The following is a 23,118-nucleotide window of genomic DNA, read 5'->3' as shown; positions in this document are numbered from 1 at the left end:
TGACTGGTATAGTGTAATTGCAAGAGAAAGCACGGAAATTGATTTTTTCCTCCCGTCTCATATTTATTTCTTTAGGGGTTCTGTACTACACGTTATTTCCTTTCCAAACATGGTATTCGGATTAGGGGACATCCCTAATGGGAATAAATATATGTTTTATTTATTAGGAAGTTATATATTAATAGTTAAAAGGAAACACTGATTACTTGAGTCAGGTCTACCCATATTATACACTGGTGTGTTTTTGTATCAAAATACTGCTGCATTTGATGTCAAGTGTGCACAAAAAATCTGATGAAAAATCGTGAATCGGGATTAAAAATCGAAAAATCGTGAATCCATTTTTTATCGAACCGTGGCCCCAAGAATCAATTTGAACTGAATCGTGAGGTACCAAAATATTCTCACCCCTAACGTGTATATATATATATATATGTGTGCGTGTGTGTGTGTGTGTGTGTGTGTGTGTGTGTGTGTGTGTGTGTATATATATATATATGTGTGTGTGCATGTGTGTGTATATATGTGTGTGTGTGTGTGTGTGTGTGTGTGTATATATATATATATATATATGCGTGTGTGTGTGTGTATATATATATATATATATATATATATGTGTGTGTGTGTGTGTGTGTGAATTTATTTGTTCTTTTTTTTTTATTTGACATTTATTACCAGTCAAAAATTTGGGCACACCTGCTATAGTCATTCTTTATTATTAATATTTAATAATAATAAAAAGTTAGCAAATCTTTGAAACAAATGAGTAGAATAGCCAAGAAAAAGTAGTTTAAAAATTAAAATGAAAAGTCTCTTAGATTTTAGAGTCACAAAATATTTTAACTTTTTCATAATTCCCTCACCTTCATGTCAGTCCAAAATGTGTTATTCTTCTGTGGAAAAGCAGATACCTTTAAAAATTACCAACATTCTTTAAAATATCTTCTGTTTCAAAGAAGAAAAACTCGTACAGGTTTGAAACTACATGAGGGTGAGTAAATGATGACAGAATTGTAATTTTTGTGTGAACTGTCCCTTTAAGATCACGAGAAGCATACGTTCAAACGTATGAAAAGCATTTCATGTCATAGTTAAATTTTTTCCGTCTTCAAAGCTCAGTGTTTCGTCCAGTTCTGTCTTTGACATCATTTCCTGTTTGCAGCTCTGCTATCTGCTGGCGTTCAGGGGTTTGATGGTGAGCATGATGGGCTTCTCGGGCAGCAAGATGAGCTCAAATGTGCTCCTGACCTCCACCTGCCTCTGCTTCTCAAACCTGAAGTTCTCCAGCATCTATAAAGATGACAAAATGATAATATAAAGAAAATCCATGCAACGTTACTTTGCCAGTATAGAGGATGTGATGTTCCTCCACATACATGAATAAGGAAGAGCTGCATCTCGGTCTCGGCGATCCTGCGGCCCAGACACTGGCGTGGGCCGAAGCCGAAGCTCAGGCTCCTGAAGTAGTGGCTCTGGGATCGGACCCAGCGAGAGGGCCGGTACTGCTCCGGGTGCGGGAAGATCCGGTGATCACGACCCATAGCGTAGAGACCCAGCTGAACTAAGGTCTGATCCACACAGAAAGATGAACCCATGAAAACAGGTACATAGACAGTTGTACTTTGTCAGTATAATATCTTCAAATTCATGCTCACCCCAGCTGGAATGTGGAAGTTTTGAAGGACAATGTCTTCAGTGATGTATCTTTGTAGACTCACTGCTACAGGATGTAACCTTCAAAAGAGAGTTAATGATCTTAGATACCATAAAGCCAGCTCTCCTGTCCCAGTAATGAGAGAAATCAAGAGTAAATACAGAGACAGAGGCACTTCCTTCCAAAGGTGGGAAAGGTCCCTTACCCAAAAATATAACTTTGGGTTTTTTTGTTATTGAAAACAAATAAGCAAGTTAAGCTCAGGTGACAAAAGGTAATGCAAAAGTAACGTAATGCATTACTTTCCATAAAAAGTAACTAAGTAACGCAATTAGTTACTTTTTATGGAGTAACGCAATATTGTAATGCATTACTTTTAAAAGTAACTTTCCCCAACTCTGAATATGCTGATCTATTATTATCAAACAAATTGTAATAGTATTTTTCAAAGTAAATGAAGATTATTCGAGTATACGTTTTACAAGACAATAATGTTTCACTCTTTCTACTTCAACATTTCATGTTTAATTCAACGTGTTACTTGCATTTTCTGTAATTATTTGTGAAATTTACTAGAAGTTTCTGACACATTTGGGGGGGGGGGGGGGGGTGCTACAAAAATACAAAAATTTAATAACACCTGTGTGATAGTCTGTTATTACATTTTTGTATTTTTGGAGCCTATTTTTTTCTGTTTTCAATATATTTTTCGAGCACCCTGTTTGAAAGTTTTTCTAGTGATGTGCTGGCTTTTGTTTTGATTTTGTTTTACTTTAACTTTGAAGAAAATGACAAAAGTTCAAATGTGTTTTAATAAAAATCAGTACCCATAGTTGAACAGAAAGTGTTTGTGTACCTCAGAGTTTCCTTCAAGGCTCCTTTAAGCAGAGGAACCATCTTGAGCATCTGCACCACGTCTCCTTTAGAGGAGATACGAGCAGCTGAGATTTCGGCCCGGATCTCCTCCTGCAGGTCCGGATGTCGCGCCAATTCATAGAGTGTCCACAACAATGTGATAGATGTCTGATGTACAAAAATATTTCAATTAAAGGCATAGTTCACAAAAAAAATTATTCTGCCATCATTCCAAAACTGTATGAGTTTCTTTCTTCAGCTGAACACCAACCAAATAACACCACTAACCAAATAGTTAGCGGTAGCCATTGACTTAGAGTTGAGGTCAAAAGTTTTCATCCCCCTTTCAGAATCTGCAAAATGCTAATTATTTTCACAAAATAAGAGGGATCATACAAAATGCATGTTGTTTATTTAGTACTGACCTAAGTAGGATATTTCACATAAAAGATGTTTACATATAGTCCACAAGAGAAAATAATAGTTGAATTTATAAAAATGACCCCGTTCAAAAGTTTACATCCCCTTGATTCTTAATACTGTGTTGTTACCTGAATGATCCACAGCTGTGTTTTTGTTTAATGACAGCTGTTCATGAGTCCCTTGTTTGTCCTGAACAGTTAAACTGCCTGCTGTTCTTCAGAAAAATCCTTCAGGTCCCACAAATTCTTTGGTTTTCCAGCATTTTTGTGTATTTGAACCCTTTCCAACAATGACTGTATGATTTTGAGATTCATCTTTTCACACTGAGGACAACTGAGGGGCTCATTTGCAACTATTACAGAAGGTTCAAACGCTCACTGATGCTCCAGAAGGAAAAGCCATGCATTAAGAGACAGGGTGAAAACTTTTGAACAGAATGGAGATGTGTACATTTTTCTTATTTTGCTTAAATATCATATTTTTTCATTTAGTACTGCCCTTCAGAGGCTACAGAAGATAGTTACATGATTCCCAGAAGACAAAGTAAGTTAAATTTACCCTGATCTTTTCCTTCTGGAGCATCAGTGAGCGTTTGAATCTTCTGCAATAGTTGCATATGAGTCCCTCAGTTGTCCTCAGTGTGAAAAGATGGATCTCAAAGTCATACAGTATAGTAAATATCTTATTCAGGTCAGCACTAAATAAACAATAACATGCATTTTGTATGATCCCTCTTATTTTGGTAAAATAATTAACATTTTGCAGATTCTGAAAGGGGGATGAAAACTTTTGACCTCAACTGTAAGTCAATGGCTACCGCTAACTATTTGGTTACCAACATTCTTCAAAATATCTTATTTTGTGTTCAGCTGAAGAATGAAAGTCATACAGGTTTGGAATGACATGCGGGTGAGTAAATGATGGCATTATTTGCGAATGGACTTTTCCTCTAGCGTTGATTATTTCTCGTACCGTGTCCACGCCGCCGGCCATCAGCTCCGTGATACTGGCCTTTATGTCCTCGATGGACAATTTGTCCAGCATTAGGAGGCTGGCCAACACACCAGGGTACTTCTCACCAGCATCTGGATTTTTCCTCAGCTGTCTGTAGATAGTCTGGATACATCGGTCGGCTTTGGAAAACCACATTGAGGGATGAGAAATCAGTGGAAGTGTTTTTCCCAGCAAAAACCCCGGCATGAGTTTCATTAACAGTGTGGTGTTACCCTGATTAAAGATGCCGTCCCAGGCCTCCACGTGGTCCTTCCAGACTTTGGCCCCGGTGTAGCGGAGCAGGGCCGGCGGGAGGTACAGCATGGGCGAGGTGGTCTTAAACATCAGGGTGATGCAGTCGATGAAGTGCTGGGCGTCTGGATCGATGTAGTCCAACAGCAGACCCAAACGCTCGCCATACAGTACATGACTCACCGCTGTCCGAAACACACACCAAATTTATAAAATTCTGTTATAGAAATTTATATAAATTACAAAAAAATAAAAAATCCCCAATCTTCATCAGCAGTGTCATGTCTTCAAATATATCTTAATTTCCATAATGACTGATGATCTCCAGTCAAGTTTTATGCAAATCTCAAAGGCCAAAATATTTGAAAAAACAATTGAAGCTGTTGCTGTTTTAATGAAAATATTATTATATAATTATTATTAAAATAGTATATGTAGTAATTAATATATTTTACAAAATGCATGCATAAAATGCATAAATTATATTATATATTATATAATGTAAAAATGATATAATATACTTTTAATATTATTGCATAATTAATATTAAAATGTAATAAAAGTATTAGATATTTTACAATATGTGTGCATAAAATACATACATTATTCTATTATATAATGTATCATGTAAATATTATATAGTTTATTTTTATATTGTTGAGTAATTATTATTAAAATGTAATAATAATGTAATAAATATTAAAATATTAGATAGTAATTGAAAGATTTTACAGAATGTATGCATAATAAATTTTTCTATTATATAATGTAAATATTATTTATTAAAACCATTAAAATACACATTATACAAACAGTAAATAGTTGCTATATTTTATTAAATGTATGCATAAAATATATATAAATTGTTATATTATATTATATAATGTGTAATGCAAATATTATATATTATATTATATTAAGTATTTATTAATTATTATTAAAATGTAATTATAATATATTAATTAAAATACTGTCAATTGATGCATTTTACAATATATCAATTTATTTATTCATTAAAATGTAGTAATTATTAAAACAGAATATAGTAATTGATATACTTAAAAATGTATGCTTAAAAGTACATAAATTAATAGTAAAATAAGTGTACAAAAATCCTTTTGTACAAGTCATTTCGGATCAAATGTAAATAGAATAACTATATGCTATGTCTCATGTTATTAAAATTGTAAATAAAATTAATAAATTATATTTATACACGCACACACGTATGAGTATATATATATATATACACATATATAGACACTAGTCAATTTTTCACATTTCAGTGTACAGACGATTTAAAATAAGAAAGTTGTCTGAAAGCTTACATTCCAGTGCATACTTGAAGAGCTCATGGGACAGATCTGTGGTCCATTCATTCTGTCCAGTCCTCTCGATCTTCTTATAGACACGCGCCACAAAGTCCTGACCGACCTCATCCAGCAGAGGCACAAAGTTCCCCTGCACCTTTGGAGAAATCACCTCCTTGTTCAGAACGATCCTGTTGGATTTCCAGTCCTCTCCGTCTCTGCAGGAGCAAATCAATATGTGTTACTGTTCCAGTAAGCGTGCTTCTAGCAGATATAGACGGTGCCTACTTGAGCAGGACCCCATATTTGCGGTTCCTGTAGTCCCTGTAGGAGGTCCACGCTTCCACCCTGAGTCTCTTGGGATAATGACCCTCAGCTTTGAACAGGACAGCAGCGTCTTCAGGCTTGATGATGTTCACACTCTCATAGTGCCCAACCTTTTCCCTGTCCAGATTGATTGTACAGGTACATTACAACCATAATGCATGTTTTTTTTTTTTTTTTGTACAAGGGTCATGGGCCTCACACTCAATTATTATTATTAGTAGTAGAAGTATTTGCAAAATGTAAATAGAAAATTAAATGTAAAAAAAAAATTATATAGAAATATATAATAAAATATATAAATGTATTAATTCTTAAGTTGTTTTAATATACTATTTAATTTAATTTCTAAATTAAGTCTTTTGTTCAATGTTTCTGCCGTGGTATAAAAATATATAGGTAAAAAACAAACATGGGCAAAATTGTTATTAATCAGCAAAAAAAAAAAACCATTTTGTTGTTATGTGACAAAATAATATAAAAACATGGACTTTAAATCCTCGCTCCTGTTTTTTAAATACTAATTATTTTTATAATTACATAAATATTTTTATATAATTAAAAATATAATTCTTTTTTTATAATAAAATACAAAAAATCTTATTTTAAATGTCAATATTATTATTTTAAATGTAAATCAAATGGAATAACCTTTAGTACTTTTTATGTCATTAAACGCATTTTTACAGAATAAAATAACAAAAAAAGTTAAATTAAAAAGATTACAATTATTTCATCAGTACAATTCTATTACTTTTCCAGTTGTCAATGTTTAATGGGGAACATTTCATAAAATATTTTAGATAAAAACATTTCAAAATATTATTTTCACAAAAGAAATGTATTACTTTTTTACTTCTATTAATTTCTATAATTTTTTTACATTTTATTTTTACACACACACACACACACACACACTAAATGTTAAAAAATAAAAATGTAATGCTACTGTATATATTGTACAATATATATGTGTAATTATATTGTAATAATATTGTATTTACATAGTAGTTAAAAACAAAATACTGCAAATTTCTCTCTGCTTGAAAGGTTTTGGATATTGTTTTGTTTGAATCTTAGTGTTACTGAAAAGTGTGAAGTATAATAATGTTGTTGTGTATATGGCACAGACTACCATGTAACAAGTCTTAATGATCGAGTATTTTTACCTGTAAATGGGACCATACATTTTGAAATTGTGCAGCATAATGCGGTGGATATTCCTGAGGCCGTCCATTCTCCAGAGCGTGTAGAGATTGGCCACGCTGTTCCTCCATTGTCCAGGAATCTCATTGAAGGGTCGTACAGCAGAGTTGTCCTTTCTGACGGCAGGTACCTGTCCCGTGTGAGCGGCTCTGACCTGTCCGGACAGACACTGAGCCAGACGGGCCCTCAGACTGCAGCAGGACATCGCCTCTCTCACTGTCCCGCTCTGATGCTCCTCTCCAGCACACTCACCATCAGCAGCCTTGTGTTTTTATATCACTCCCCACTCCACACGACAAGGAGGATGATGATGAAGTGTCCCAAGGACATTTGCAAAGAGACAACCCCAAATTTATTGGGACCTTCTTACTCAAACGTGAAACTATATATATATGTATATATATATATACACAGTGCCCTCCAAAAGTATTGGAACAGTAAAGACAAAATTGCTCTGTTGGCTGTGGAGTCAAGACATTTACAAATATTATTAAAAGATGAATATGAGACAAAACTACAGAATGTCACGTTTTATTATTGGGTGATTCAACACATAGATGTTTTACCAGCTAAGAAGTTCAGCACTTTTAGAGTCCCTCTATCTGATGTGAGCATAAGTATTGGAACAGTTGCCTCACTTCAGATTTTAAAAGCAGGGAATGTGTCATATCAGTTATATCCATTACTTCTGCACTCTGAATCTGGCATTCGATGATGACACACACAAACCAGGATGAAGATGAGGGATCTGACTTTGAGAGAGAAGCAAGCAATTTGGATGCTAAAAGAAAAGAGGAAGTCTATTAGAGCTCTAGCAAAAACAAAGGGCATGGAGAAATCAAGAGTTTGGAAACCACCAGCGACACCAGCAACCAACAACGACCTGATCGGCTGAGAAAACAACAGTAGTTGATGACAGACAAATCATAAAAGCTGTGAAAATGAATCCTAAAAGACGTGTCTGTAAAATCACCAACAACTTCCAGAAAGCTGGGGTGATGCTCTGACAATCTACTGTCCTCAGGAGACTTGAGACAGAATTACAGATGCTACACAGCAAGATGCAAACCTCTGACCAGCACCAAAAATAGAAAGCAAGATTAGAGTTTGCAAAAAAGCACAAAGGTGAGCCAGAAGAGTTTTGGAACTGTGTTTATGGACCGATGAGACAAAGATGAACCTTTATCTAAGTGATGGGAAAGCAAAAATGTGGAAAAAAGGAAACTGCAATGATCCCAAGCATACAGCCTCATCTGTAAAGCATGGTGGAGGTGGTGTCGTGGCATGGGCATGCATGGCTGCCTCTGGAACAGGTCCTCTCAACTTTACTGATGACTTAATGTATGATGACAGTAGCAGAATGAATTTGGAAGGGTACAAAACCATCTTGCCTACCAATATTCAAGAAAATGCCACCAGATTCATTGGGAAGTGCTTCATATTGCATCAGGACAATGACCCAAAACACCCTGCCAGTTCAGTCAAGGAATTTATAAGGGCAAAGAAATGGAAAGTCTTAGATTGCCCAAGTCAATCTCCAGATTTAAATCTGATTGAACATGAATTTCACCAGCTGAAGAGGAGAGTAAAGGCAGAAACTCCCCAAAACAAGCAACAAATGGGATTGGCTGCATTAAATGCTGGGAAAAGTGTTTCAAAGGATGAGACCAAGAGTCTGGTGATGTCTATGGGTCACAGACTCACTGCTGTGATTGTGTGCAAGGGATCTGCAAATAAATAATAGCTTTTAATCTTTTATATCTGCCTTATGTTCAACTGTCCCTATACTTATGCTCACATCAATGAGTGGGATGAACTCTAAAAGTGCTGTTCTTTTTATTTGCTAAAACATGGATGTGTTGAAACGGCTAATAATAAAATGTGACATTCTGTAGTTTTGTCTCATATTCATCTTTTAATCATATTTGTAAATGTCTTGACTCCACAGACAACAGAGCAAGTTTGTCTTTACTGTTCCAATACTTATGAAGGGCACTATATATATATATATATATATATATATATATATATATATATATATATATGTTATATATAGATCAAACTGAAAACAAATAATTTTTGAGTTGTAAGATTTGAAGTCTCTTCTCCTCACCAAGGCTGTATTTATTTGATCAAAAATACAGTAAAAACAGTAATATTGTAAAATATTTTTACAATTTAAAAGAAGTAAAATGTAATTAATTGCTGTGATTTAAAGCTGAATTTTCAGCATCATTACTCCAGTCTTCAGTGTCACATGATCCTTCAGAAATCATTTAATATGCTTATTTGCACCTCAGGAAACTTTTTTTTTTTTTTTGTGGAAACCAATACCATTAAACGTTTGGGGTAATATTAAAAAGAAAAAGAAAAATGCTATCAATATTTTTATTTAGCAAGAATGCATTTATTCGATCAAAACTGATCAGCAGCAATGACATTTATAATGTTACAAAAGATTTATGTTTCAAATAAACATTGATTGTTTGAACTTTCTATTTATCAAATAATCCTGAAAAAAATATCAGTTTCCATAAAAATATTAACCAGCACAACTGTTTTATAATAAGAACCATTATTATTAATCGAGCACGAATGTTCACCAAATCAGCATATTAAATGATTTCTGAAGGATCATGTGACACTGAAGACTGGAGTAATGATGCTGAAAATTCAGCTTTGATCGTAGAACTAAATTACATTTTCAAATATATTGAAATAGAAAACAGTTATTATAAATTGTAAAAATATTTCACAATATTTCTGTTTTTACTGTATTTTTGATCAAATAAATGCAGGTTTGGTGAGCAGAAGAGACTTCTTTCAAAAACATTCAAATCTTACAACTCAAAAATAGTTTTCGGACAGTTTGATCTATATATAACCTATATATATATATATAGCCATTATAATACTGTTTTGCTGTATTTTTAAACAGTGTTCGTGAGCAGAAGATATTTCTATAAAAATATGAAAATTACATATATATATATATACACACAAACTACAAACGTGAGGGAATCTTTATCCACTTTTTTCTCTCTTTAGAAGTGTGTATTAAGAGTACTGATTTTTCACGTGAACAAAAATATATACACTGAGATGCTTATAGTGGAATAACCTTGTGTGGTTTTCTGTATAAACAGTCGTACAAGGACAGCAAACATTAGCGGGTCAAAGGTCGAGAGACAGTCAGCCTTGGACAAGACAACGAATCGCCCACAAACACAAACCTCAAGGATGTTGCTACATGTGTGTGTGCAGTAATCCAAGACTCACTGTATTAAAATACACATTTAATAGAAAACATATTTCTGTTATGTCAAGACAAGTCAGTCATAAACAGATTTTGAAAAAACAATCTATTGTGTTCATGTATGAATTGAAATGTTTGGGTCACGACACGCCACACTATTATAAATACACAACACTGACACAGCAGCAAATGAAATCCTATCCATTCACAATAATATAATTAATGTATTTAAGTCCTGTATTAAACATTCACAGTGTAAACCTATTTTACAAAGTCCTTTGATCAAATTGAAATGGAACCACTGCAAGCGAAAGCGTTATAAATGACATTATGTGGTCTTGAGGAGTTTGATGAGTGTCTCCAGCTTCATGGCGGTGTTCAGATCTCCCTGAACTATCAGTCTGCCGCTGCTGTAGGCAACGAACGGTTGCAGGCCTCCCTCAAACATGGCCAACAGATCCTGCTCGCTCATGCACAGAGAAACATCCGGCTCCCGCGGCGAGACGCCCGCTCCACATGCTCCAGCACCTCCACACAGACACAGCATTCAGAGCATTTCACACAAAACTGTCCCTAAACTGGCAAATCGACCCAAATATTTTGGGCATATAATGTTTGAAAAGCTGGCCATATGAGATTATGGAGTTCTTCCATTTTATAGCGTGTTTGGGGCTTTTTTCTACTGTAGATTAAAGCACTGCATCAAAATGCATTGCTTTTCTAGGCAACCAGATATTCTACGTTCATTAATCTTACCCACGGTTTCATTCAGTAACACATCTGCTTCTGACTTATTTGTGGCTTTTTTCATCACTTTACTGACTAATGGTAGAGTAAACATCAGGAGGTTAAAGTAGAAAGGGTTTCAGAGATGTTGCAAGCCTGGCTCGAACCCAATTCTCCTGAATGAGCACTATTACTAAGCCACAGCTCTGATGTGCTATTTTCCCTATATAGCTTCAGAAAACAGCGCAACAGTCCAGTTCTGGAAGTGAAAAAGCCATTAATTTTCTCCTTAGGGAGATTTTTAACAGTAAAGGTCCTTGCACACTGAGTTTTTTAAAAAAGGTTTTTCGTATTCGTCATCCTTTCCTATTAAAATGCTTGCTACGAATGCGAAAACGCAGAAAACGAAGCCGATCCGAAAAGATTTTATGACGGACGAAATTTTCGGAGGCAGTGTGTAAACGTGATTGACACAACATGAGGTTGTCTTTATTTTTTTAACGTGCGAAAATTTCGGACGAGAGGTGTGCAAAGACCTAAACCTTTAAAAACAGACCTGCTGTGAGCACTGAGGTTGTTAATTGATGGTATATGCTTTTGTTGAAGACATCTGTTTTAAATAACTGCGTTTAACAGCAGAGTCTATGGTTAAAAACTACATTACCCATGATGCTGTACAGACAATTCCACCAATCAGAGAGCCGCAATGAGCAATTTGTGCCAAACGAGCACTGAGCTCCGCCCACTCCCGTGAAGCACCGCAAATGCTCTCAAAACACTTAAATATTTAAATATATATGCATATTTTGCAATAAACTTAACATATATTGTTTCCATACATACATTTAACAACTTTAAATGGATAGTTTTATATTTCTCCATTGTTTTTAATTTGATTATGTCATTCATAATGCTTCATGGGATTGTAGTTCTTTCCCTCATTAAAGTACACGGTCTTGTACCTTTGTATTTTGGACTGATTTTCAAAATATGTGTTGCTTCAAAACAAAGTTTGTACAGTTGTGATTCTCCTCCTTGCTGATTGGTTTGGTTCATGGCTTATAGCACTTTAACGAAGACTTTTCTTAAATCCCTACAGGAAAACATATTTCCAGAACCAGCACCACTGAAAAAGTGGGCGCCATTAATGTACTCTATACCAATAGCAGGCAATACACCAGTGTTATTTAGTGTCATTCAAATAATATTATAGTTTTTATTAAAATTTTATTTATTTTAAATGATATAGTTTTATTTTTAGCTAGTAATTTTGTTTTGTTTTTGGCATTTAAAAAAAGTAAAAAAATGTATATGTCTATATAACTTTTATTCATTTTAATTCTGTTTAGTTGGAGTTATTTCAGTAAATCAAGTTAAACTAAATGAAAATGAGAAATGTTGCCCTGAAAAACGTTTGCATATTGCATTTTGTTTCAGTTATGGTTTATTTTATTTCAAGTAATGCAACATTTTATGGTAAAGAGAGTTTTTAATTCTCTCAGTCTTACCTTGTGTCAGGTCCACATAGTAGCAGTTGTTCTGTCCAGAGTCAGTGGTGATCTGAAAGCGGTAACAGGCTCGCACCTGATGAACCAGCTGCTCTGACAGCACTGACCGGACGGCATCCATCAGTCCATCCACACGACTGACACTCACAGCTGCAGCTGAGTGCAGCTCATCCGTGAAACTCACTGAATCTGGAGAAACCACAAAAACAGATTCTGCTTATCATGCTGGTTTGAAAAAACAGGGAATCATAGATGCATTTACATTTAATTATTTGGCAGACACTTTTATCCAAAAGTGACTTACAATTGAGGAACACGGCAAGCAATTTGTTACAGATCAGGGGTGTAACGTATTAATACTGAAAATTTTCAGTACGGGCCTTTCTGTTCGGTATGCATGGGTACCGAACAAATCGTTTCATTTTTTCAGGAAATTCAGATAGCAAATGCTGTTTTGACGCTCTTTGATGTGGCACGACAGATCGGCAGCGCGGAGCGAGATCACCCCTTCCTCTTTATTATTAATGTGAAATATACATGAATGAATTACCCCTCACTTAATCGCTCAATCAGTGCTTCAACCGTGCAAAGACGTCATTAAAACAACTTGTAAACAAAATGTAGCATTTCATTTACCTCAGGCAAGTCATCAGTGTCTACAGTGCCTTATTTTCTGGAGAAATTAAGTCTAGTGAAGAGCATTTTGTGAAATATTAGACTATATTTCATTATATTTACCTGTTAGTGATCTCTTAATTATTTAATGTATGTTTAAATAAATATTTTATGAAACAAGTTATGACTCTATAAATTGTTAGATTTCAACAACAAATAGAAATTGTATAATTAAGAAGTTAATTTAAAAACAATTTACATGTTGTTTTTTATTTGAGTGTTGATTATTATAGTTGAATTTAAGTTTGGGCTCTGTTGTTAATTGTAACCTTATAGTAATGTAAAGGGGTCCCTATAGTTTAGAGCAGAAGCTGAGGTACATTTTTATCCCTAAGAAAATGTTAAGTATAATTGAATTTGTTTAAATTAAGAGCATTTTGTTCAGTAAACAATTGTTAAATAAAAAAAAATTAAAACAATTTATGTTTAGTTTTTTTCCTCCTGCTGAACCATCATGTTTGTGTATGGTTACACCACTATAACAGATCCAAGTAGCCTAACATCACCTTGACTGGATTGGGACGCAGCCGTCTGGCTCAGGAAGTGCATTGCGAGCTGCTGTATGGGTCCGGTAAGTCCTTCCAGCCCAGGGACAGAGGGGGGCATAATGACGGGTCCTGCGTGACCCCCGTCCGGTTCCCGGAGCACCCCCTCCAGGATCAGCTCCACACGGTCCACCTCCAGCCCCCAAGGCTTCGTCATCTCATTCATGTCCATCTGCAGCACACAGGCACTTCAAAGCTTAAAGGGACAGTTCACCAATAAATGAAAATGTGCTGTTAATTTACTCCATCCAAAATGAACTATCCCTTTAACTTTAAAAGTCCTGAAATATAAAAAAAAAAAAAATAGTGGTTAAAAGTGTAATATTTGGTATTTGTCTCTCACCCCGAGATGTTCTCCAAGTTTGATCCTCTCGGTCTGTATCTCTCTCAGGGTCTTTTTGCTCAGGGTCTGCATCATGGCGTTCTGTGCGGTGAGGCGGGTGGAGGCGTTCAGATCCTGCACCGCTACCACGGACATCACCGGATTCCAGATCCGGAACTGTATATCCGCTCCCACCGACACCAGACCACCGTCTTTGGTGGTGACCTTTTGGCAGGGAAAACTGTGGGAATCTCAAAATACTTGGTTTGTAGAAAGATGAGTTTATTTTTCTTTGTACCTTGCATGGTGGGACGCTGAAGGCTCTGGTCCGCAGATCAACCTTCTGCCACTGATCAATGAAAGGCAGAACCAGAACCACTCCTGGACCTTTAGGAGGACGGATCCGGCCCAGACGAAAAACAACAATCCTCTCATAGTTTGGTACAACCTGAAAATGATACTGTATATTTAAGAAGCACTTAAAAAAGGCAAAAACTCTCCAAAAAATGTGCTTCGAACTGACCTTTAGGACAAACCATCCAGATATGGGAAACGTTAGGAAGGTAACTAGAAAAACCAGGAACGTTACGATCAAGTTGCAAATCCAGGACAACAATCCCTGTGATTTATCTGTTATAAAAAGAGTATAATTATTAAATATAAAAAATTATAAGTATTATATAATATATAATAACTACAGTATATATATATATATATATATATATATAATTAAATATTAACTATTATATATATTAGGGCCGGGACTTTAACGCGTTAATTTAGATTAATTAATTACACAAAAATAACGCGTTAATTTTTTTTAACGCATTTTAATCGCACTTATTTTTGCACCGCGGAACGTTTCTCACTGGATGAGTTTCGACGGACCAATTATACTGGAGCACCAACTAGCGTCAGAACGGACTTGCGTTCGTGGAGACCGGTCTTGGCTAGGGCTGGGTATCGAGTTCGATACTTTTTAGGCACCGACCGAATTGCCTCGATACCACCGAGTATCGAAAAACGTCTTGTCGTTCGGTACCAAATTTCGATACCTAAGGGGTTAATCTCATAACATCAGTGAGCCAATAATCCTGCAGCACTAGGTGTGTTTGACTAGAAACGGCGACGTGCAGATTGATCAGTGTTTGACCTCCGCGAGAGCGTTTCGAAAGCGCACGGAGCAGTCCGCTCTTTAAATCGCGCGGTTTGTTTATTATACACAGACTGAAGCTCGCGTGACGTTCGCGGTCATTTCAGCGTCTGCCGCCTCTCTAAATGAGGACATGAACAACATCTCCAGACCTGCTCTGAAAGTCACTTCATGAGCATTTTACCGTTTGATTCGAGTAAAACTAACTCATCTCATATACACACAGAACTGTAAAGGTATTCCAGGCAACCCGTCAAAATAAAAGTTCGGTTTTAATATTAACGGTATTAATATTGTTCAGCAGACAGTACATACTGCTACTACTAGGCTACTATTAAAATTATTAAAACTTTTTTTTTTTTAGTAATGATCACACAACAGTTATTCCATGTTTTAATTTTAATAGTAACCTCCCTTTGTTTGCCAAAATAAATAAACTTTGATTTTCAATAATTTAAAGAGAAATTAAATTAATGTTTATATCTTCATTTGAAAACCAGATACAGAACACAGAATTTCTGAGGAAAAATAAAACATTTCATAAGGCTATTTTAAGAATAAATTTAAATAAACTAAGTTGTTTTTATGCATTCAAATAATTAGACATACTACACCAGAATTTAATAACAATAAAACATGTGGTGAAAGAAAATAAAACACCCACTTATGAAAGTGGATGAAGATTTTAAATTTCTTGAAGTCTTTAACAACCTAGAAATGATGATTCTGTCTGAGCTATGTGTTTTAAAATGAACATGCACTAATGTAAACGTAGCCTAACAGATGTGTAAACTGAAAACAATTTGAACTTTATTAAAATTATTTATTTATTTGTGTTGGATATATTTTGTTCCTTTGTGCAGTGGCTCAGGAGATGAGACTTTGAGTCTGTATAAATATCAACAAGCTAAAACAAAATATTTTTTTCAGATAATGTAATCTTATTAAAACTGATTTTATAAAATTGGTATCGAAAAAAGTACCGTTCAGGAACCGGTATCGAACTCAAGGTATCGGTATCGATATCGAAATTTTTTGAACGATACCCAGCCCTAGTCTTGGCAAGCTTCCTTGGAAGAACGAACTCGGAAGGACGCGAGAACACAGAACGCACACTTATGAGAACTGAGATGTAACTTACTGCATTCCTGCTTAACTGACCGCATAGTCTCAGCATAAGAAACGGCCAATGAACAATAAATATTACAAAATGTCATATCATAACTTATTAAAACATTTCATACTATTATAGATATTACTTTCATATAATTGTATTGTTTTATTTTACAGCATTATATGTTTTACTGTTAAGATTCATTTTAATATGCCAATAAAAATGCAGACTTTCTCCGGGTCTTATAACTTTATTAAAATTAACCAAAACAAAAGGATAAATGTTTACTTTCAACTTGAAGAGCCGTTAAGTATTTGTGAGAGCGACTTTAAAGCTTACAGGCTTCCGTACACCGGCCACCCACAGCGTTTTCTGGGATTTCTAACTGCTCGATTCTCTCAAGTCTGCACTCGATTCATCCTCATTTTCAAGAACATATCCGGGCACTTTCATGCATCCTCTGTACTTGCGTTCTTGAGAATTGGAACTGAACTTCGACGGTTAACGAGAACACAAGGACGCAAGATCGCTGAAGAACGCATATTGAGAAACAGACAAAAACAAACCACAGTGAACATGGACAAAGAAGCTGATGAGACCGCTTTGGTTGGCCCTGTGGATGGGAAATTTAAAAATCCATATAAAAAAAACTTACTTCTCACTGTTCTCAGGTCAAATATTTATATGCGATTAAAATGCGATTAATTTCGATTAATTAATTACAAAGCCTCTAATTAATTAGATTAATTTTTTTAATCGAGTCCCGGCCCTAATATATATATATATATATATATATATATAACTGAATAATATATAGAAAAATATGTATATATTATTATAATATAATAATAAGTATATATAATACTAATATACTACTAAAATGTATTATATTAATTAATACATATATGCATTTTACATATAACTATTGTATACATATATATATAACAAAACAATACAAATTTTATAAACATTATGTCATAGCATAACGTTAAAATATAGCACTATAATAGTATTACATTTGTCAAGAGTATGAAACACACACATTTAATATGTGCACCGTGGAGTGAATACCTGTGAAGTCGTTTTGAGAGACTTTAGGCACATAATCAAATGAATGTCCTCTCTGATCATAATCTCTCTGCGACAGACACTGATACTCATACCCCGAAGACTTCCCGAACATCCTCATGGTCTCCGTGATGCCTATGAACTTATATTATTGTTATTTTGAGCTCAATCCATGTCGATACAAAAACAAGAAGCACTTCCGCGTTTTGCGACGTCTAACGTGACGTCGTGCGCTGAGGGCCAATGAAACGGCGCCCTCTAGAGGACCTGAAGTGACATGCATCACTGTTGGAGAGGTAATATCCTCATTAAAAAGGATTGCTTCTGCAATTAAAATTGAATTCGGAAATATTCATAATATATTTTATTTATACATCCTACAAATATGAGGCATATCGTTCAACTTTTACAAAAGTGCCCCCTTCAAAAGGGATATTTGTTAACAATGTCTTTTGAACTGATCATTAAACATATTCTAAATAATATTGCATTATAATGGCCTTGACAGGCAATTTGCATTCTCAACATTGATATACATAAACAGGCTGTGCCAAATATCTGAGATTCCAAATAATGGAGATGCATAGCAATATTATAAGTATAAAAACTACAGTAACACAAATAAAAAGAGACGTTTAAAATTACATAATGAGACAAAATAAGCAACCTATGCAAAAGAATAATGTGGCTTACATACATTTGCACTTTTTTTAGCATTCAGGCAGATTCACTGGCATCGTAACTAACATGGCAGTAAAGCAAAGCACCTAAATTCTTGAGGATTTAATTCCTCTAAAAACAGTCTTTCAGAAAGAGCTCCTCAGTTTTTGAACATGTCACACAGTAGTTTCTCCATGGGTGTGTTCCCGATGGTTCTCTGGAAGAAAAGTTGCTCGATTCTTTCCGAACTCACAAAGTGAAGGGATGGAAGGAGAAGCAATAGTCTGCCAAACCTAAGGAAAGAGATTCATAAGAATAATTTGCATTAGTTGTGTCCACTATCAAAAATACAGTTTAAGTTCTTTATACAAATGCATGCTTGTATATTTGCTCACCTGGCGACTTGATTGGGATAAAGAGTGTGGATATGTTGAGCTAGCAGCACTTGGGACTGATCTTGTAGGTTCTCCACCTGTTCTGGGTCTTTAAGTCCTCGTGTTTCTGTTAAAGAATGCAAAGATTACTCACCCAGAACAACATTTATGCCCCACTAGTTCAGTTCTTGTAATGTAGGCTATCATTTATGCCCCCTTGTGGCAAGAAGAGGGAAAAACCTACCTGGTTTAAACAAAACAATGGCTTTCAAGCATGCAAACTCAGTCGGATCTACTAGCAGAGGCTTGAAGTGGCTAAACACTTCTTGCAGGACCCTCAGGTCTGAGGCCAAGGGGCTTCCCTTGCCCTGTCCTGGGGGTGAGAGGTCTGGCAGAGACAGCAGGGGGCAGTTGTCCAGAGGTAGCGACCACTGAATTGCACACAGAAGAAACAGCTCGCTCCATGCTTCCTCAAGTAGAATCACCTAAATCCACAAAGAGTGCTGGGTTAAAATCTATGGATCAGTAAATTGAAGTTAGGCAAATTAAACAACAATATTTGCTATTTTGAGCGGCACTTGCAGATTATTGTACCTACCTACCGATTATACCGTATAACTAACAACAACGTAACTATGGTTTCTTTGGCTTGAAATCTCTCTGTTTCTGGATTAACAAATCAGAAAAGACTCATCTGGTGGTGGTAGAGTGAGAAATAATAGATTCACACCTGGTCTCTGAATGGTAGATGGGAAAACACCGGCAAGTTCTTTGCCCATTTAACAGACATGAAGAGCAGGCGGGCTGAGGTTTCATATACACTCTCTGGTCCACGTGAGGGGTAGAGAGCACTGCTGTACTCCGGAGAACTCCTTTCAGGTTCATTACTGGTCACATCGATGTTTTCATCCACTGTAAACACAGTTGAAAAGGCCAGCTTAGACTAGCATAAACATCCCTGCTGCTCCAGGCTAGTACAGTGATGTTAGTCTTGCTGGCAGACCAGCATAGCCATGGACTCTATCCGAAACCTAAGGCACTATTGCCTCGCTATCTAGTCAGTCAATGACTTATACACTGTAGCTCATACACTGTAAGAATATAACCATACCTTTAGAAGTACAACTTTAATTGAGGAAAGTACCCTTAAAAGGCCATCTTTGTCCCTTATATACCCCACATATTTTAAGGGTATTTAAGGTACAAAGATGTCCCTTTAAGGGTACTTGCCTATAGGTAGTTGTACTCCTAAAGGTACAGTAATATTATGTGTACGAGGTACACAATACTTTAGTGTAGTGATATGTACTCTTAAGGTACTAATATGGACCTCTGGGGGCAAATAAGGTACAAAGTTGTCCCTTTTAAGCGTACACTATTAGGTACAAAAGCTGTCACGCTATTGTACATTTTAAAAAGGTACTAAATTGCTCATTTTAAGTACTAATATGCACCATTTAGGTACTAATATGTAGTGTTGGGGGTAGCGCATTACAAGTAAAGTGAGTTATGTAATCTGATTACTTTTGTCAAGTAACTAGTAAAGAAATGCATTACTTTTAAATTTACAAGAAAATATCTAAGTTACTTTTTCAAATAAGTAACGCAAGTTACTTTGCTTTCCCATTTATTCACTGACACCTCTCCTGTCCTTTGTTGAGAGAAATCGGGAGTAAGTGCAGAGGCAATTCCTTAAGTCTGAGGCTTATTAATTTCACTTTTGACATGAAAGGACCTTTACAATTGCCATTTTTTTTAATTTTTTGTCATTAAAAATAAATAAACAAGCCCAGCTCTGGTGACAAAAAGTAACACAAAAGTAATGTAATGCATTACTTTCCATAAAAAGTAACTAAGTAAGCAATTAATCATTTTTTTATGGCATAACACAATATTGTAATGCATTACTTTTAATAGTAACTTTCCCCAACACTGCTAATATGCACCCTTTATGGATAAATAAGGTACAAATGTGTGCCTTTTGAAAAGGTACCACCTCAAGCAGTTGACAAGCAGTTGTACCCCCAAAAGCGCAATTTTTGCAAATTTTTTCTGAGCGTAGGTAGGTTTCAGTCTGCCTTCTATGGCACCATAACATCATAAATACATCTACAACAAATTCAAAGTTCAAAGTAAGCTTTAGGCAAATATTTGATGTACCTTGTTGCCACTGAATCTCCAAAGTTTTGGACAAAGGCATGGTATTCACCAACAAAACTTTTTCTAGGTTGACCAAGGTGGTGTCATTCCTTACCGTCCTCTGGTTCCAGTTTGGCGCAGGTCTCGGCTGTCATCAGGCTGGCCATGAAGCGATGTCCGTTCTTGGGGCTGTTGGAGCGCTGGCTAGTATCAGTGGAGCTGATGCTGGAGCTGATGGAGGAGCCCAGCAGTGGGCGGTTGATCACAGAGCAGGTGGACGAGGAGGTGGGCTCCAGGGTGGTGGCGAGGTGCTCCTTGTCCTTGTCCATATCCAGTGCATCTAATCTGACTTGAGCGGTGCTGCGGGGCTGACGCTCATTCTGAACAGCTGAGAGGAGATGGACGGAAAGGTTTAGAAACGGTCCGAAGACAATGAGGAAGAAGAGGATGCTTTTAAGAAGTTGACTCACCATCCTTGTTCATGCCAGCTTGAAGGCATTTCTTTAAGCGACAGGCCTGGCACTGATTCCGATGGGCTTTGTCCACGGGACACATGCCTGTACCAGCTTGACATCTGTAAATTTCAGTATCAGGAAGGTTATGGTAGGTTCTACCTTCAAGCATTTCTGCTTCCAAATTTGAACACTCTCAGAAAAAAAAGGTACAAAAGCTACCAATGGGGAAAAGCTGCACCTTTTCAAAAGTACTAATATGTAAATTTTAGGTACAAATATGTTTCTTTAAGGTACAACAATGAACCCTTTAGGGGTAAAGAAGGTACAAAGGTGTAGCTTTTGAAAGGATATTGTCCCAATGACAGCTTTTGTACCTTTATTTCTGAGAGTGAATATGCAAGGTGTTTTCTCACCTGTAGATGAGTCGGCGCCTCACACTGCGCTTGAAAAAGCCACTGCAACCATTGCAAGCATATATCCCGTAGTGTTTCCCACTGCTGGTGTCAGAACACACTTTACAAAGAAGTCCCGTGTTCAGGATCTTGCCAGGAGTGGGGCTTTTACCTGGGAAACATAGGAAACAACTATTTGTTATTCCAGGTCGCAATTGCTTATTCCCAATCCAATAATTAGGAGTTGATAATCACAAGACAGCATTAACTTGGCATGCCATACTTGCTGAAGTGAACCTTGCTTGAGACTTTCTATAAGATATTCAAACTGAAATTCAAGAATACCAAAAAGTTCAAAGGGTACTTGCTTGCAAGAATCTTTACTACTTCTTGCATGCCCACTACAAGCTACATTGAAGAAGCAGTTACTCACCATCTTGGCTGTCATCCGTAGAGTTGCTCCTGGAAGACTCTGTTGGTGATGCAAATGGTATCATGGACATTTCTGACATTGGATCCTCCATTCAATGTAGTGTAGAAGTGTACCCTTAGAAGAATTTGGCTTTTGGGCCAAAATATTTTTCCCAGGTAGGTTGAGTGGAATCCTAGAGGGTCCTCCAAGAGATCCGACCAGCCCTGAGAATTGTGCCAATGTTAGATGTTTCTTCAAAGTCCTTCAGTCTCTACCCTGATGATCCGCTCTTGACTCTGGGTGTCTCTGATGTCTAGAACTTCTTGTCTGATGCTTTTGTAAAGAGCAGTATCACCTCCTCCTGGTGCCGGACAGTGAGTGACTCTGAGGCTACCGTGGGCTCCCTAAAGGAAGACAAAGGGATTAGCAGCAAGCGCTGTGTAAGCAAATGCCCATTTGTCATCCTCTTAATCTTTACTGTCCATCTAGGGGTGAATCAATCAGTCACACTCAGTAGCATTAGCTCCATCCACAACAAGTGTGGAGAGAATGAACAAACAAAAGGATTGGGGTTGAGACATAACTGTCCATCTATCTCTCTCTTGCTCGCATCTCTTCTCTTTTGAGGTTTTCCCACAAAATAGCTTGACTTCAAGACTTTGGTTAGCATCACACCTCCAAAATTGACAGTGGCTAGCTATAGATTGTTTTTTTTAATTGGGTGATTGGCTACAAGTGGTTTCTTAGTTTCAGCGATCAATATTGATTTAATGGGTCAACAACTGTTCCTGATAAGATCCATAAGGACATTAATTACTTTTGACTACACATAACACCAGATATGAAGGAATGCAAACATCGATCTATATCTACAATTTTTGATGTGTAACTATGTCTCTTCATATGAAACTCATATTTATTTTGTACAGTTCACAGGCTATAGTGAACATCTGCTAGGGGATTCTTCCCTAAAGTTTTGTGGTATTTCATCATTGTTTAATCCTCAACTGTCCAACAGTAACGATGAGGCAATGCTAATCTCTACTGGCTCCAGTTAGCCAAATCTGCTGGATTTAAATCTTGTCGTTACTCAAAAAATGATGTCCAGTAATGTGTCCAACAATGATTGACTGTGGCATGTTTGCCTGTGAGGACAATCAAATTCAAATAACATGTTTATGATGTCATGATGTTTGTTCAACATCACTGTTTTAGGTTAAAATTTATATGAACTTAGAAGGGAAAGTATGTTTTTAGTGCTGATATTGGTCACCACTTCTAAGTTTTTATATATATATATAT

The 23,118-nt window shown here is 36.2% G+C and overlaps 3 protein-coding genes across 4 annotated transcripts; all 3 read right to left on the bottom strand.

Annotated features, from left to right (window-relative positions):
• Positions 1–663: 663 nt before the first annotated feature.
• On the bottom strand, positions 664–7,257 carry LOC306868152 (cholesterol side-chain cleavage enzyme, mitochondrial-like). Its single transcript, XM_079414202.1, has 9 exons — positions 6,981–7,257; positions 5,776–5,931; positions 5,506–5,705; positions 4,159–4,362; positions 3,905–4,065; positions 2,511–2,677; positions 1,656–1,734; positions 1,377–1,568; positions 664–1,290 (listed from the first exon to the last, which is right to left on the bottom strand). The coding sequence occupies exons 1-9, from the start codon at positions 7,220–7,222 to the stop codon at positions 1,168–1,170; spliced, it is 1,524 nt and encodes a 507-aa protein (XP_079270328.1). The 5' UTR covers positions 7,223–7,257; the 3' UTR covers positions 664–1,167.
• Positions 7,258–10,063: 2,806 nt separating this feature from the next.
• Positions 10,064–17,626, bottom strand: stoml1 (stomatin (EPB72)-like 1). 2 transcript variants are annotated; one of them, XM_079414035.1, is made up of 7 exons: positions 17,388–17,626; positions 14,573–14,679; positions 14,348–14,497; positions 14,071–14,274; positions 13,689–13,899; positions 12,508–12,696; positions 10,064–10,801 (listed from the first exon to the last, which is right to left on the bottom strand). In XM_079414035.1, the coding sequence occupies exons 1-7, from the start codon at positions 17,503–17,505 to the stop codon at positions 10,602–10,604; spliced, it is 1,179 nt and encodes a 392-aa protein (XP_079270161.1). In that variant the 5' UTR covers positions 17,506–17,626; the 3' UTR covers positions 10,064–10,601. The 2 variants fall into 2 exon arrangements, with proteins under 2 accessions (XP_079270161.1, XP_079270162.1); XM_079414036.1 differs by having other exon boundaries at positions 10,298–10,801; positions 14,071–14,290; positions 17,388–17,606.
• Positions 17,627–17,722: 96 nt separating this feature from the next.
• On the bottom strand, positions 17,723–22,256 carry nr2e3 (nuclear receptor subfamily 2, group E, member 3). The gene is made up of 8 exons (XM_079414078.1): positions 21,838–22,256; positions 21,426–21,576; positions 21,028–21,131; positions 20,673–20,945; positions 19,149–19,330; positions 18,663–18,903; positions 18,440–18,545; positions 17,723–18,337 (listed from the first exon to the last, which is right to left on the bottom strand). Exons 1-8 carry the CDS (start codon positions 21,926–21,928, stop codon positions 18,205–18,207), a joined length of 1,281 nt encoding a protein of 426 aa, XP_079270204.1. The 5' UTR covers positions 21,929–22,256; the 3' UTR covers positions 17,723–18,204.
• Between the last annotated feature and the right edge of the window lie 862 nt (positions 22,257–23,118).

The sequence above is a fragment of the Barbus barbus genome, assembly GCF_936440315.1.
Source record: "Barbus barbus genome assembly, chromosome: 50".
NCBI classification, from domain to species: Eukaryota; Metazoa; Chordata; class Actinopteri; order Cypriniformes; family Cyprinidae; genus Barbus; species Barbus barbus.
Note: the sequence above shows the minus strand (reverse complement) of the source record. Positions and strands in the feature narration are given on the sequence as shown.